This window comes from Bombyx mori, chromosome 11 (assembly GCF_030269925.1).
Source record: "Bombyx mori chromosome 11, ASM3026992v2".
In the NCBI taxonomy this organism is placed as follows: domain Eukaryota; kingdom Metazoa; phylum Arthropoda; class Insecta; order Lepidoptera; family Bombycidae; genus Bombyx; species Bombyx mori.
Window position 1 is genome coordinate 5527159 of NC_085117.1, and position 14968 is coordinate 5542126.

At 43.5% G+C, this 14968-nt stretch overlaps 1 protein-coding gene across 3 annotated transcripts in view; it reads left to right on the top strand.

Annotated features, from left to right (window-relative positions):
* The first annotated feature begins 7058 nt into the window (after positions 1-7058).
* LOC101739911 (Kv channel-interacting protein 4) overlaps positions 7059-14968 on the top strand; it is a 36185-nt gene continuing 28275 nt past the window's right edge. For 2 of the 3 annotated variants that reach the window (XM_038014109.2, XM_062671065.1), the window contains exons 1-2: positions 7059-7157; positions 10539-10569. In XM_038014109.2, the coding sequence (XP_037870037.1) occupies positions 10566-10569 (4 nt within the window). In that variant the 5' untranslated portion in view covers positions 7059-7157; positions 10539-10565. Of the gene's footprint in view, positions 7158-10530; positions 10570-14968 lie in introns of all 3 variants that reach the window. The other variant, XM_021346687.3, reaches the window with a different exon arrangement.

Genomic DNA, 14968 nt, shown 5'->3' on the forward strand with positions numbered 1-14968 from the left:
TCGACACTACCTCGACACCACTCGACCCAATTCAAGGACTGGTTAATTTGATACATGTCTTGTTCAATTTCATTTTGTCTACATTTATTAAAATATCCGATTATTGAAGTATTTTTAGTTTGTTCAACATATTTGAAGTGAAACTTCCTTATCGGCGTTGGAAAAAAATTTACCGTCACATTTTTCGGTTACGCGTCACTTTTTTCCGTTACGCGCCATCTGTTTTGTATTCATGTCTATGATAATAAAATCCTTTTGTTTAAACTTTATCTAATTTAACTTTTTTGTATTCATGTCTATGATAATAAAATCCTTTTGTTTAAACTTTATCTAATTTAACTTTATTTAACCAATTTCTAGAAAGTTGCATGTAGATCATTTTTCGAAAAATAAGGCCATAAACAAGTTTCACTTCTTACGTGTGTACACTAGTACACGCACACATTTTTTTAACTGATTTTCAACATTATTTCAAGTCGAAAATCGCCAAGAAAATACTAATTATACTCATAATTACATTTGAGATTAGCAATCTCGAGGGTTCTTGGAGGTGATCGTCGAGGAACTCATACAAGAGTATCCTTGATCGAGTCGAGAAAGTTTCGAGGAAAGCATCATAAATGTGTAATAAATGTCTGCTTCGTATCTATGAGCCGTTTTCATATGAAATAAATCCACTAAAAGCTTTGGTATAATTACGTTGAGAGCTTAGTTTGAGACGCTTTTTTTTAATTCACTCCCGAGCTTACAGCACACAGTATACATACAACAGAAGGTTCGGTTATGAAACCAGAGCAGCCATTTGACTCGCGGTCTCATCTCTGGTGGATTACGGGCATAATAATCAACACCCAACATCAGTAATTACGTTACTCATTAATGGGTTTATGGTGATTCTCTGCGACAATTAATATCAGTGGGTATTCTCGACCTGGACTCGGCTGTGGTCTGATATTATTCCGACAGTAATAACGCAAGTGTAATCCATCAGAGTAAATAAAATAAGCAGTAAAATCACATCGGAGTCGTGTTGGCCGCCATCTTACCGCGCCATCGCTCTGACATTCAGCGACTAAGGTTTGGATGTGGCATTGAACTTTATGTTTAACTATTAAGACTAGTATGAAGATGTTGTTACCATTGAAGTGTAAACTTAGTTTTTATTATAATAAGTGTATGAATATCTCAGGGGAAGCGAGGGAGGCGCAGGCCTTGAGTCGGGGACGGTCGCCCGGCCCGTCGGCTGTCGGTCGGTGGAAGCGTGCTGCGCGTCATGTAGCATACGCTAAGTGGAGAGAGCGATTGCTGAAGGAACTTGGCCAAACTTCGGCCACCCGCCGGCGCACCCTCGAGGCCCTGGTGCCCGTGCTGGAGGTATGGTCGGATCGGCGTCACGGCGTACTCTCCTTTCACCTTGCGCAGGTCCTCTCGGGACATGGCTGTTTCGGGAGGTACCTGTGGAAGGTCTGCAGGAGAGAGCCACATCCGGGCTGCCACCAGTGCGGGCACCCGGACGATGACGCGCAGCACGCGCTCGAAACGTGCCCGCGTTGGGAGCACTCGCGGCGAGATCTCGTCGCGGTGCTGGGGAGAAACCTCTCCCTGCGGGCTGTCGTCGCCCGCATGTTAGAGGATCAGAGCTCGTGGGAGGCCATGGCCAGGTTTTGTGACCTGGTAATGGCGTCCCGTGAGGCTGAGGAGCGTGAAAGGGAGTGGGATCCCTCTTCAGCACCTCAGCGCAGAAGGCGGGATGGCCGGCGCGGGCGTGAAGCTCCCGCTCAGCCCCCGTAGGGACTATCAGGTGGCGGGTGCGGGGGCGCCCGGTACTCGACTGTCGGTCCGGTGGTGGGGCGGTGCAAGGTGGCTCCTGTGCGCCGCCCACGGTGTATCTCCCGAAATGACGTCCTTCGGGATTTTCCCGAAGATGAAATCCCGTCTTATCATCAGGACGGGTACCGGCGAAGGCGGACTTTCGGCGCGCACTGCGGTACCGTAGGTCTGGTGTAGCCGGTGTGGTGGAGCTCGATGGGGTTTAGTCGGTAGTCGTTCTGCGGGGCAAGTGCTTCGCGCGCCTTTTTCAAGGCGTAGTCTCTTGCGAGGAATTCGGGGAGGTGGAGGACCTTCTTGTCTCTCTCTTCCTCTCAGGAGGCGCCGGAGCCCGACATAACCCGGTTCGTTACCCCCGAACCGGGTATCCATAAAGGGATTCCCCAGCGTTAAAAAAAAAAAAGGGGAAGCGAGGGAGCCATTCAAGACAGTAACGAACGAATATCAAAACAACTATCGGAAATATTCTCGATAATTGTAGACTTGTCGTGTCGACTATAAATGAATTGCAAAGTTTTTTTTTTCCTACCTAAGATGATGGTCTTGACAGACCATTTCAGCGTAGCCTTAGCTAGTAGGTGAGCTCACGAGGCTCAAACCTGACGTCGTTGCTAACACTAATCCTAGCAAGAGCAGTGCTTCGCAGAATATACCATCGGATCGGAAATGCGACCCACTGAGATGATCCGGCGAGAAACTCAGTGGGCTGTGTCTAGGGGTTAATTTACACGTCGAGCCATCAAGGAGAACGATGGCCGGCGCTTGGGGTACCTAAAAGCATCGTTAGTGGATCAGAATTGCAGTGATGACATGAAGGCAGTTCTCAGTTCTACTCGATCATCTAAAGGATCATCTAAGGCGAGGTAGAAGAATCGAATTGCGAATTGTGCAGTGTTTTATTTATCGCGAGACCTAGCTCGTAATAATATAAAAGAAATTGATTATAGAATATAGACTATATCCATCGCACACCCAAAGATTGCAAAACTTGTCCAAGCTGAAATGCCACATCCACCACTACAGGACTCTCGTTCACGTTTCGGTCAAAATATTTTATTTGTAAACATTATGGGACGCCGGACGACATCGTCAACGGCCGGCCGAGCCCTTCCTCACCCCCGACATCAATCCCCTTGCCGTCGGGGTCCAGGGTTGACCACTCATGATATTTACGTGACCACGATTTGTAGTCTTTCTACCCAGAAGGCGACGGAGATACCATTTAATTCGATAAACCTTGCTTTCTTTATAGAACGAGCGGTGTGTAGTCATCAAAACGGGCGGACAAACTCAGAGCCCGTCTAACTATAAGTATATATCCAATTAAAGGCCAGTGAGACGTGTAAAAACTGAGTTAAAATCTAATTAATCAGTGCTCCGAGCGTATCGCGTTAATTACTGCGGCGCTGGCAACGTGGCAACACTTACGCAAGCATTTTAATCTGCAGTGTTGCCTGATTAGGAATATTCGAAATATTAATCTCAATAAACGGAATGTCATATGTCTGTGTGTGTGTTTCGCCATGAGTGCACCCCCTCCCCCTTCTCTCAGATTACTTGTGCTAGGACGTCTTGTGAGTCCGAACGGGTAGGTACCACCACCCCGCCTATTTCTGCCGTGAAGCAGTAAAGCGTTTTGGTTTGAAGGGCGAAGCAGCTGTTGTAATTATACTGAGACCTTAGAACTAATGTCTCAAGGTGTGTGGCGGAGATGTCTCTGGGCTTCATAAACCACTTAACCGGCCGTGAACTCATCCACCCATCTAAGCAATAAAAATAAAGTAAAATAAAAAGAGTGATACGGTGCTGGTTCGTGTGTTGTGTATCTTCTTCCATCTTGCTTCTCTTCCTTCTTCTGTCTACTCTCTCGTGAGTCTGTCTATTCGTCTAGTGCTGCGGTCGGGGAAGGTTTTTAATTATTACCCCAAATTATTTTTGTGTAAGTTGATATTACCCTATGGCGAAAAACAAAAAAAAACGAAATCGCTTTTTTTGTAGTATCTTTCATATTATAGCCCCCATGATAATTTAACGATTCTAAAGAAGTTTCACTTCAATATATACTTTTTACTCACAAAAGTTTCATTTTTACCCCCCGAAATTTCATTTCACCCCATTTGGGGTAATTTACCCCGGTTCCCCGACCGCTGGTCTAGTGTATTACGCTAATCTTAAAAAAGATAATTTTCCAGTATGTCTGCGCGGCGGGCGACCATAAAAATCTGAACCGAAATCGTCTTTGTAGCTTGAAACATGGAGCCATCGTCATCAATTACTGCAACTCCTAAAACAATCTCTGATCTCTGAACTACGGTCTACCCTGAGTCAGGAGACTCCTCTACACACGTCGTCCTAATGGACGGCGCGTCCGATATTCAGATTACATTAAACCGTCGCAACGCTACCATGAGTCAGCTTAACGGGGGATGATCGGCAACTTCCAAGTTCAAACCGCGAGCTTTGTGCTTCGGGCGGCCTTACACGCCCGCTAATAATGCGGTCATGTTACACAAACTCGGTATGTTGTGTTTTAGCGTAGTAATATGATTGCGAAGTAATATGATTGCGTTATTGATGTGGAACATGATGAGCAGCTTTAATGCCCTCCCCCTCCAAGCTGGAACACATTGCTGGTTTACGGCACGAGGTGGAGTGGTGGTGTAAGATGTCTTTTGGGTCGCACACATGCCGTTTGAACATACACTTTGAGTCTCTTTAATGTTTATGAAGTGAAGTTTTTTTAGGCGCACTGAGCTTAAAATTTAACTTGCGACAGATTCGTTACGGCTAGAGAGAAAATATACAATTTAGGACTACGAGAGTGAGAAAATAGACAGAGCGTCTCGCGAACCGCATGACCGTGGAGAGCTAGGTCGTTTCTCTTATACACATTCTGTTTACGGGCGTCGGCCACTAGATGGCTTGTTATTAGTTTCTCATTGCTCCTGTAGATGACAGTAACAGATTAACTATCTTATATTTTATTTTTAATTTAGGATTTAAAAAAAGAAATATTTATTTTTCTCTATATAATTTAAACTACATATATATAAATGTTGAAGAGTTCGTTTCTCTTATACAAAGCATTCCCTAATACAAGAGATATTGGATTTAAGACCAAAACACCGCAAAAGAAGTTTCATTTTTTTCACTTTTTTTGTTTACAATTAATTTCACTCCATTACTTTAATGGATTTTATGAATTATAAATTCAATCATCGATTCGGTAGTGGCGCGTCCGCCCCACGCCCCCCGCGACCCCCGTCCTGTTCCCTCGCGCCTCGCGTGTTGATGTCTGTTGGCTCCTCGATATTATTGTGCTCTCGCCGGGTCTTCTCAGCGGGTCGTGATTCCGATCCCGTAGTAGATTCATTCGCGAAGCAGTTGCTCTTGAGTTGTTAGGTTTCCTTCGGAGGCGCTCGGGCAGCTGTTAGCAAATCCCACCCCTCCTGACTGAGCCCTTGCTCGCCCACCTGTCCTGGTGAAACTGGAAAAGCCTCCGGGACAGTAATCCCATACTCACCAAAAAAAGTATATTGTGTTTAAAAGAGACTTATTTCGCATTGAAATTTGCATCACAAATAAAGCTATCTAAGACACAATATTGTGGAAGAAGTAGAGAAGTGGAAATTTAAAGCTAACGGCTTCGGTGGAGACGGGCGGTCTCATCTGCCATCTGAGCAAATATATTTTGAATGGATTGTGCGAGAGCGAACCAATACAATGCCGTTACAATTCTCACATCTTATATTGTTTTGAAAATAGTAAATGTTTATTGTTCATTTCTTTTCACTTTTTTAGAAGGCGTGAGTTCATACAAAAACTTTTTACATATAGAAAATAAGTAAAGCTGATGTGTCTGTGTGTGATTTTTTTTATTCGGAGCGCGGTGGGTACGGGCAGAACCCCGGTCGCGTCTTGTATTAACTGAAATCACTATTACCTATCGATACGACGCTAATTTTCAACGTATAATAAAAATATATATATATTGCGGCTTTCTCAAAGATCCTGGGATTTGTAGACAGTAAAGTGGAGATTTTATAATGCCTAATAATCTGACGTCTCTGAGATGCTTAATTTTACGATATGTTACCATTTCACGAGCTAACGTCCATGTGTATCGTAAATCCTCTTGATCCGTTAACGGTGTTTTTAGGCACCACAAGCACCGGTAACAGTCCTCGTCGAACCCGTCGCTTGCGACGAAAGGCTCGACGAGCGAATTAACCCATAGACACAGCCCACTGAGTTTCTCGCCGGATCTTCTCACTGGGTCGCATTTCCGATCCGGTGGTAGATTCTGCGAAGCACTGCACTTACTAGGGTCAGCGTTAGCAACTCTCCGGTTTGAGCCCCGTGAGCTCACCTACAAACGTTAGGGTAAAGCTGAAATAGCCTCTCAAGGCTATCAGCATAGGTAGAAAAAAAACGCATCGGGTTGGTTGTATGCTCGTCTATATTTTAGAATAAAAATACAGCCTAAAAAAAGTACAAAAACAAATTATGAAATTTCGGTAAAATGTCAATGCTCAGCAAAAAATGTGCACTTTGTTCACTTCTTTTAGAAAAAAAAAAACACAACGCACGATTCACTGAGTTTTAAACTTAGTCCATCGTTAATTCCTTAGAGTTTGTTAAGTTGTCAATATCTTGTCTTTTTGTCAAGTGTGCTTGAACATGCTGGCTTCAGTAACTACATAACGCTATTTATTTTAAATACATATACATAATTATATGAAATACTTCAGAATGAATAAAAATAAAAGACTTTAATTGCGTTTTCTGTGATATAATAAAATTTTATATTTTAAAATGTATTATTATACTATACAAAACTACACTCTTTTCGTTAAATGACAGACAGATGAGTAATTCCGTCTAAGAAAAATCTTTTATTAAAATTAAAGAGTTTTTAAAGGTTTTAAATGATATAGGATTTTCTTTACATACCTTTGTTTACTTTTATATTTATTTATTTTGACTTGACGGTTTGCCTCAATAACAGTAAACATTGGCTTGTTCTTATTGTCAAAAAATTCAACATACTCGCAAAAGACGCTTCATTGCTATGAAAATTTCTTTCTTCAAATAAGTGTTACCGGCAAAGAGCAGCTCGGCTGTGGCTAAAATATGACACGTCTATTTTGAACTTTTGATTCTATGATAATTTGAAATGGTAGAACGCGTGCGCGCTGCAGCTCCGCGCGGCCGCGTCCGTCAGTTGCTCGCGAGCACTCGCGGGGGTTGTACGCTTTTTGTATTTGCTGACCGCGTTCTATCAACCACCTGTTCGAATATAAAAATACGACTTAAAACATTCTTATTTTGTAAGTTTTCACATAAAGCGTGAAAGGTTTTGTATGGAAGATTTTTTCTATTTCACGACAAAACTAGTCTCCAATGCTTCAATCTTTTTGTTGTGAAAAAATTGCGCGACCCGTTCTTATAGGGGGAAAATGAATAAGGCTAGAGAAAGTCTATGATAGTACTCTAAATCCTAAGCTGCGATCAGTCCCAGCCACTTCCAGCTACGTCTCCACCGTCAGCCGGCAGTACAGCACCAGCACACACTGTTCCAACGCATGTGTCCGAATGGCTTCCGCGAAGAAGGAGTAGGTAGCAGCACACATACTACACTTAGATCAACTGGCATTACCATTATGGTGGTGGGACGAGGTTTTATTTATATATTTTAAATTCAGGGAGCTGTGAGCCCCAGTGTTGGAGGCGCGCTGGTTGACCACTCGTAGCGTAGAGGTTCGCGACTCCAAAACATTTACAAAATAGTTCTTAATGAAAACCCAATACGTCCATATATTATGTAGATATACAGACGGTACAGTCTACTGAGCTTATCACGGAATCTTCTCAGTGGGTTGCGTTTCAGATCCGGTGGTACATTCAGCGAAGCACTGCTCTTGTTAGGTCTAGTGTTAGCAAATTCTCCTACTCGCTCTGCAAGTCTAGTATAACCCCTCGAGGTTACTAGAATAGGTAGGAAAAAAAACCCTGTAAATCGTATAATATTTCGGTTATGAAATTATATATTTGAAATTGGGAAAATTTATCTTCTAGAAATGTCATTAGCGCGTTTCTAGTTATTATCAGATTTTTTTTATTCCATGACACTTTCGACTATGGATAGTTTTACGAGTCAACAACAATATCAATCAAACATAATGGAGATTTGTAGTTGTTGAAGTATAATCACCTAATAATACCAGTGACGCAATAATACGTACTAGTGGTCCCGCAGTAGTCGAAATTCGACTATAATTAATTGAAATTGTACGTTTGAATATTATCAGGTTCTATTTTCAAGAACTATACTTTTACTATCACAGATTTCTCTAAGACTACAACACTATAAACAAATAATATTAAAGACAAACAATATTAATCTATTCTCAATTTGACCACAGACTTTAACAACAACAAAAAGTAGTATACATATATGCGTGTGTGTCTATTACATGGTAGTGCGTGTAATGTTTTTATTTTTATTGATTTAATGTATTTTACATGCATAATTAAAAAAAAAGTAGCATCTGCACTCCTTCTCTATATTCTTTATAAGTGTGGGAAATTTCATACTCCTCCGTCCGCGCAATTCTCGTAAAAAGTGTTACAAAGTTTTTGCTTCACTTATTAATATATAGATAGTTCGCAGCTAGTCGCGACCTGGCCTGTATTTTTATCAATGATCGATGCTACCCCGCCCTCCTCTCTAAATATTATTCATAGTCTATATCATGTAGGGATGTGAGGTCGATTGTCGATGGTTTATATCGACTGCAACGATGTCCAGTGACGGCTGCGGGTACGTAGCTTTGATTACGTCTAGATCGGACACCAAGATCACGGCCCGTCTAGTGTAAAGTTAGTAGAGTCCATGGACATCATAGGATGAGGTCGAGGTGTCAATTCTATAAAACAACGGTTGCTCTATTGTTTAATAGTGTGGCTGCTCGCGGTAGACTTAGGCAAAGACTCGGCGGACCCCCGGACACCGCGCAGTAACAGTCTCTGTCCGGGCGTGAAGCCGCACTTCGCTCTGCTAAGCCTCCCAACATTGTAGAAGTTAAAAGACGATTAAACAGCATACGGTACCACCACATCAATTTAATCTTTTTAACTGACCCAAAAAAGGAAGAGACTGTCAATACGATTGTTTTTTTCCTCACCTTATCGTTGGTAGCCGTTGGCAGTAGTTGGGCTATTCCAACTTCACGCGGACTGGTAAGTGAGCTCATGGGCTCAACCTGAGAGAATGCGCTAACACTGGCCGTATAAAGAGCAGTGCTTCGCAGAATCTACTACCGGATCGAAATCGCGACCCGCTGAGATGATCCGGCGAGAAACTCAGTGGGCTGTGTCTATGCGCTAGTTTGGTCGTCGGAGTCGACAAGTTGACTCGACAGTCAGGACGGTGATTGGTGCTTGAAGAGCCTAAAAGCACCGATAGTGTTTCCGGGTTCGATTGTATTTATCTCAAAACTTTTGTCTTGATGAATCTATTTTGAGGGTATTTTATTATTCCGAAGTCGGTAGTTTTCGTGTCGCCCCATTTAAATCGTCTCTATATCGGACCAGTCGTTTTTGAACTGTCTTTAATAATGCACGTTTAATTCGCTTCGGTTTAATTCGCTTCGCTTTAGTTTGTCGAAATTTGTTTTTTCTTTTGCCTTTTTGTATCCTTTGGATGCCGCGCGGGCGGACTGTCTACTTGATTGGACGTCTTGGAGTGGCTGGAAACTTCCTTCGACGTTTACATTCCATACAAACAAACACACAGCAAGCTACTAGAAGCGTGCCAGTGTGGGAGTTAGACTAAAGGAAAGATCTTCCACCGAGCGGCTGATATTGCTCGGTAGACCGACGGTCCGTATGTTGATGTTCGGAGCTTGTATATATGCAAGCTCATCTTGTTGATGTCGTTAGCGAGATTCAGGCATCTGTCGAATATCTTGTGTTCAAAGATGGCCACCGCCCCCCGCCACTTTAGTAATATTTGTTAACAGACCCCTTAACAATTGGGAGCTTAATAGACTTTTCGGTAACAGTCAAAGGAAGATCTCCCCGCGGTCCTGTTGAGAATGGACAGCTACAGTTCCATAGTGTGTCGCACAGCACGATAACGAACAAGATAACGAAGTTGATGCAACAGCTTCAAGGAGTAAGTGGCGAGACCACATCGACCTCCGCGTCAGGTGACCCCTGACTTGCACACACGGTATACCAGCTAGAGGTCAACCTAGCTGGTATACCGTGTGGTCGGTGCGGTCGATAGGGCAACCGTTCCTCATGTGATTGTAAAGAAAGTACCAGTTGATGAGCCTGCTCAGCGTGTACCCGGGTCTGTCCACGTCGCGAAATAATATCGTAGCATGCCTTCACACGTGAGGTGGGTCTGGTGGGATTGAGACGGTCTAGACTGTAGCCTTGCCGCGCGGCGTACTCTCAGAGGAAACGCGTGGACTGGTACACGTAGAACACCAGAATAGTTAGGCTGCAATCAGGAAGGAAGGATGAAGAAAGGCTTGGGAAGGAGATGTAGTTAGAGGGTGATAGTCTGGGGTAGCGTTTGGGCTGATCGGCTGAGGATCTTCTACCATAAATACGCGCGTGAGTGTGTGTGTGTGTGGGTGTGTGTGTGGATTTATTGTTCAATTAAAATAACGTATTGAATTATTCTGAAAGTGTGACAGGTGCCTGGAGGGCTCCTTTGGAAATACATGGGTACGTACTATATAAATACATACATATATATATATATATATATATATATATATATTTAATCATTTTTCTCATACAGATTTGTTTTTAGAAGATAATCAATTAGGATTGTGAGGGAATCGTCAATGGTTCCTGACGCAATTTGTCGCTATGACGACAAACACCGTATATTATTATGTCATTAAAACTATTCTTACGTTATAACTTATTAGTGTCATTAATATCATTAGTGTTATTATTGTCATTACATCCGACATTCCGAATATGTACTTTACAGATTTCCCGCAATGTAAACGGATAAATCTTGTGCATGGTCGTTGACCCCGTCAGCTGTATGCGTTACATTGCGCGCGCTGCTAAGGAACTCGATTCATTGAAATCAACACACAGCAACACTTTTATTTTACGACTTCCTCAAACTATTCATAAATTATAAGAGTAATTATCTACTCACTACTCATACTAATAATTTGGCTGGTGGACCTCTTATGAGTCCGCACGGGTAGGTACCACCACTCCGCCTATTACTGCCGTGAAGCAGTAATGCGTTTCGGTTTGCAGAGTGGGGCAGCCGTTGTAACTGTACTGAGATCATAGAACTCATGTCTCAAGGTGGGTGGCGACTTTTAAGCTCTGGTAGCCACTTAACACCAGGTGGACTGTGAGCTCGTCCATCCATTTAAGCAATAAAAATAATAATAAGAAGAACCAAAGTAGGTCTGTGTTGATTTGCATAGCTGCTTGTTGGAACAACGGAGCGAACGATATTAAATGAAGTGTGCGCTCTCATCTGTTAATGCGTTACTTGTTATCTGGCCACCCGATGTTAAGGGACCGGGACATTCAAAATTGGATCGAAGTAGTGCTTTGGGACGGCTTTGGGCGCGACATGACCCCCCGAGCAGGGGCCGCCGCCCCACTGCGTCCTGTTTCGACGACCATTATTTGATACGACATAACCGCTTAGTACTAGACGGGTTGTACGCAGAAGCGCAGTTCAACGGGGTAGAACTGATAAACCCCCCATTGGAACGGTCGGGTAATCCATGACCGATTTCCTTAAGGTATTTACGTGCGTTATTAAGGCGGCGTGTGACAGTATGTGGCCCGCGTCAGTCGCTCGGGGTGGGGGTGAAACTACCCTCTAGGCTCGTCGTAAATCAGCTCTGGCGGCGCAGGGTTGCTGCCGAGGAGTACAGCTAATGGTGCTCTCAGTAAGCTCCTAAGATTACACTGGATCGATATTTCATTTCGATTGATTACAATTTTACGATTATTTTTTTTACGACGGCAACAAATTGGATAATTCTTATTTTGTTGTGTTTATTATTGTCAAGAGAATGTTTTTAAGAAAGAAAAATTAAGAAAATTGCGCGCGCAAAATTAGAAAATTTGACAATAAATAACTACCATATTAATTTTTTTAATGAATTTCTAATGTAACCTTAATATGGCGTTTAACATAACATTGAGAGAATGCGTGCTGCAAATATCGTAAAAGAGGATGTAAAAAAAACTGGATATCGTTTAAAACAAATGTATGAAAGAAAATTTAATAAAATCAATAATAACTTATAGTCCCCGTTTCCATATATCAAAGTATACACACACAAAGTATATACACACACATGTGTTTAACTAAAACCTGAAGATTTTATAATCTTGATACTGACAATAACGACCTGACGAGAAAACAGTTGCCATACTGAGAGAAAGAAGAGTGTTTAATTAATCAATTTAAGAGAGTTCAATTAAACCAGTTCTTGATATTATGCTGACTACGTTACAAGACAGCACGCGCAGGATGGGACTCAGGACCGATCAGATCAGATTATTTCCTTTACATAGGATATCCGGGCAGCCCTGCGTTCTCCCGGTGATGTCCCGTGAGCGTTACCGTTGTATTATTTAAGGATTTGTCACGCAAAGTGTACACAAAAATACGGACGTATTTTATGTGTGAATTATTTATAGACTAAATATTTGTTTCGATATAGATGCGACCGACCGAGCGATGTTCCGTCAGTAGATATGGCGGGGGTGGGAGGATCGGACCCGGACACAGAGATTAGGGGTCGACCTGGTGTAACAAACAGACAGACAAGATACTCGTAGCATTTACATTCTCGTCGAGGGCTCGGCTAGTAAATTAACCCACAGACACAGCCCACTGAGTTTCTCACTGGATCTTCTCAGTGGGTCGCGTTTCCGATCCGGTGATAGATTCTGCGAGGCACTGCTCTTGTTAAGGTCAGTGTTAACAACTTCGTCAGGTTTGAGCCTCGTGAAATGGTTTGTCAAGATCATCAGCTTAAGTAGGAAAAAAAATTAGTTGCATTTGCAAAATGCAAAATTCACTGTATATTATAAAATATTCCTTACCTTTTTTTTTTTTTTTATTGCCCTTTTAGGCAGACGAGCATACGGCCCTGATGGTGAGTGGTTACCGTCGCTCATGGACTTCAGCAATGCCAGGGGCAGAGCCAAGCCGCTGCCTACCGCTTAATACTCTCCATAAGCTTCGTTTGAAGAAGGACATGTCATAGCGCTCGGGAAACACCGTGGAGGGGGGGAGCTCATTCCATAGCCGGATGGTGCGTGGCAAAAAAGATCTCTGGAAGCGCACTGTGGATGACCGCAGTGGCTCCAGGTAGTATGGATGAACTCTACTCCGGTGGCGGGCGGTGCGGTGGTAAAAACGAGATGCCGGTATCATCTCGAATAAATCCTCAGAGCACTCCCCATGGAACATACGGTACAAAATACAGAGGGAACCGAAGTCCCTCCGCAGACCCAGAGGTTCCAAACGATCCGAGAGAATGGGATTATCGACAATCCGAACGGCCCTCTTCTGTAGGGAGTCAAATGGAAGAAGCTAGTATTTGGGAGCCCCGGCCCAGAGATGGGAGCAGTACTCCACGCGAGGCCGGACTTGTGCTTTATAAAGCAAAAGCCTTTGGCTCCAGGCGTGAAGTACCGCTTCGCTCTGTTGAGGACTCCCAGCATTTTGGACGCCAACTTGGCTTTGCCTTCCAAATGACTCCGAAACTGGACGTCGTTCGAAATGTCGACCCCAAGTATCCCGATACTCTTGGAAGGTTGCAGGGATATTCCTTGGAATTGTGGCGCCATGACAAAGGGGTCCTTCTTGGCAGTGAACGCGCAAACTTGTGTCTTTAACGGGTTGAATTGAACCAAGTTCAATTCACCCCATTTGGAGACTCGCCCCAGAGAGTTCTCCACTTTAGACACAAGTTTTGATCGTCTCTCTTGCACCACGCTCCAAGAGAGACTCTGATGGCCGATATATCGCGCATCCCCCGTGCTGTCATCCGCATAGCAATGCATGCCATCAATAGACAGCATGTCATTGATATACAGGATGAAAAGCGTGGGGGAGAGCACCGAACCTTGTGGAACGCCAGCGTTAATGGTCATGGTATCAGAACAGTCACCGTCTACAACGACCGTGATGCTCCGCCCATCCAAAAATCTAGCGATCCACTTGCAGAGACCCTCGGGGATTCCGTAAGATGGTAGCTTCGACAGAAGTGCCCTATGCCAGACCCTGTCGAAGGCCTTCGCGATATCAAGGCTCACAGCAAGAGCCTCGCCCTTGCTCTCCAAGGCTTCAGCCCACCTGTGAGTAAGGTATACAAGAAGATCGCCAGCTGAGCGACCGTGACGGAAGCCGTACTGTCGGTCACTGATCAGCTGGCGATCCTCAAGATACTTCAGGAGTTGAATATTTATTATTCGCTCCATCACCTTTGAAAGCATGGAAGTTATCGCGATAGGCCTATAGCTCGATGGGTCCGACCGGTCACCCTTCTTGGGGATAGGGTGGACGTGGGCGGTCTTCCATGAAGACGGAACCCTGTTAGCGCATTTGTTGTCAAAACAAATTTAATTAAAAATTCCTTTTTTTAAATTATTTATTCCTGTTTACCACACGTAGTTCTATCCATTTACAGCCTGTGCACTAATACAATTAAAATACTAATGAAGACTACACAAGTACAAATCGAGAACCGCCCCCTTTTTAATTCCTAGTCGATGAAACAGAGTTACATGGAGAGTCTTATCTGTACCTCTCTCCATTATACACACGGAGCCACTTCTATATTTTCGCTGGTCTGTAGCGCGTCCAGCTGTCCTCACAACTCAGTTCCAAATGGTAACAAGTCCGTACAAGGAGCTAAACGAATTTTTCTTTATTCGAAATTTCTAAATTAAAAAACAAAGGGACACAATGAAGCCTAATGTAACCCAGTTCATTGTTTGAAATCTGTTTTATTACCGACTGTACTGCAGCACAGGGACGCACTCGGAGCGTCCCGCCGGGCACCGGCTCTGTGAACTCAGGGTGAGTTTTTAACGTTCTCGATCGCGTAAAAGTTAA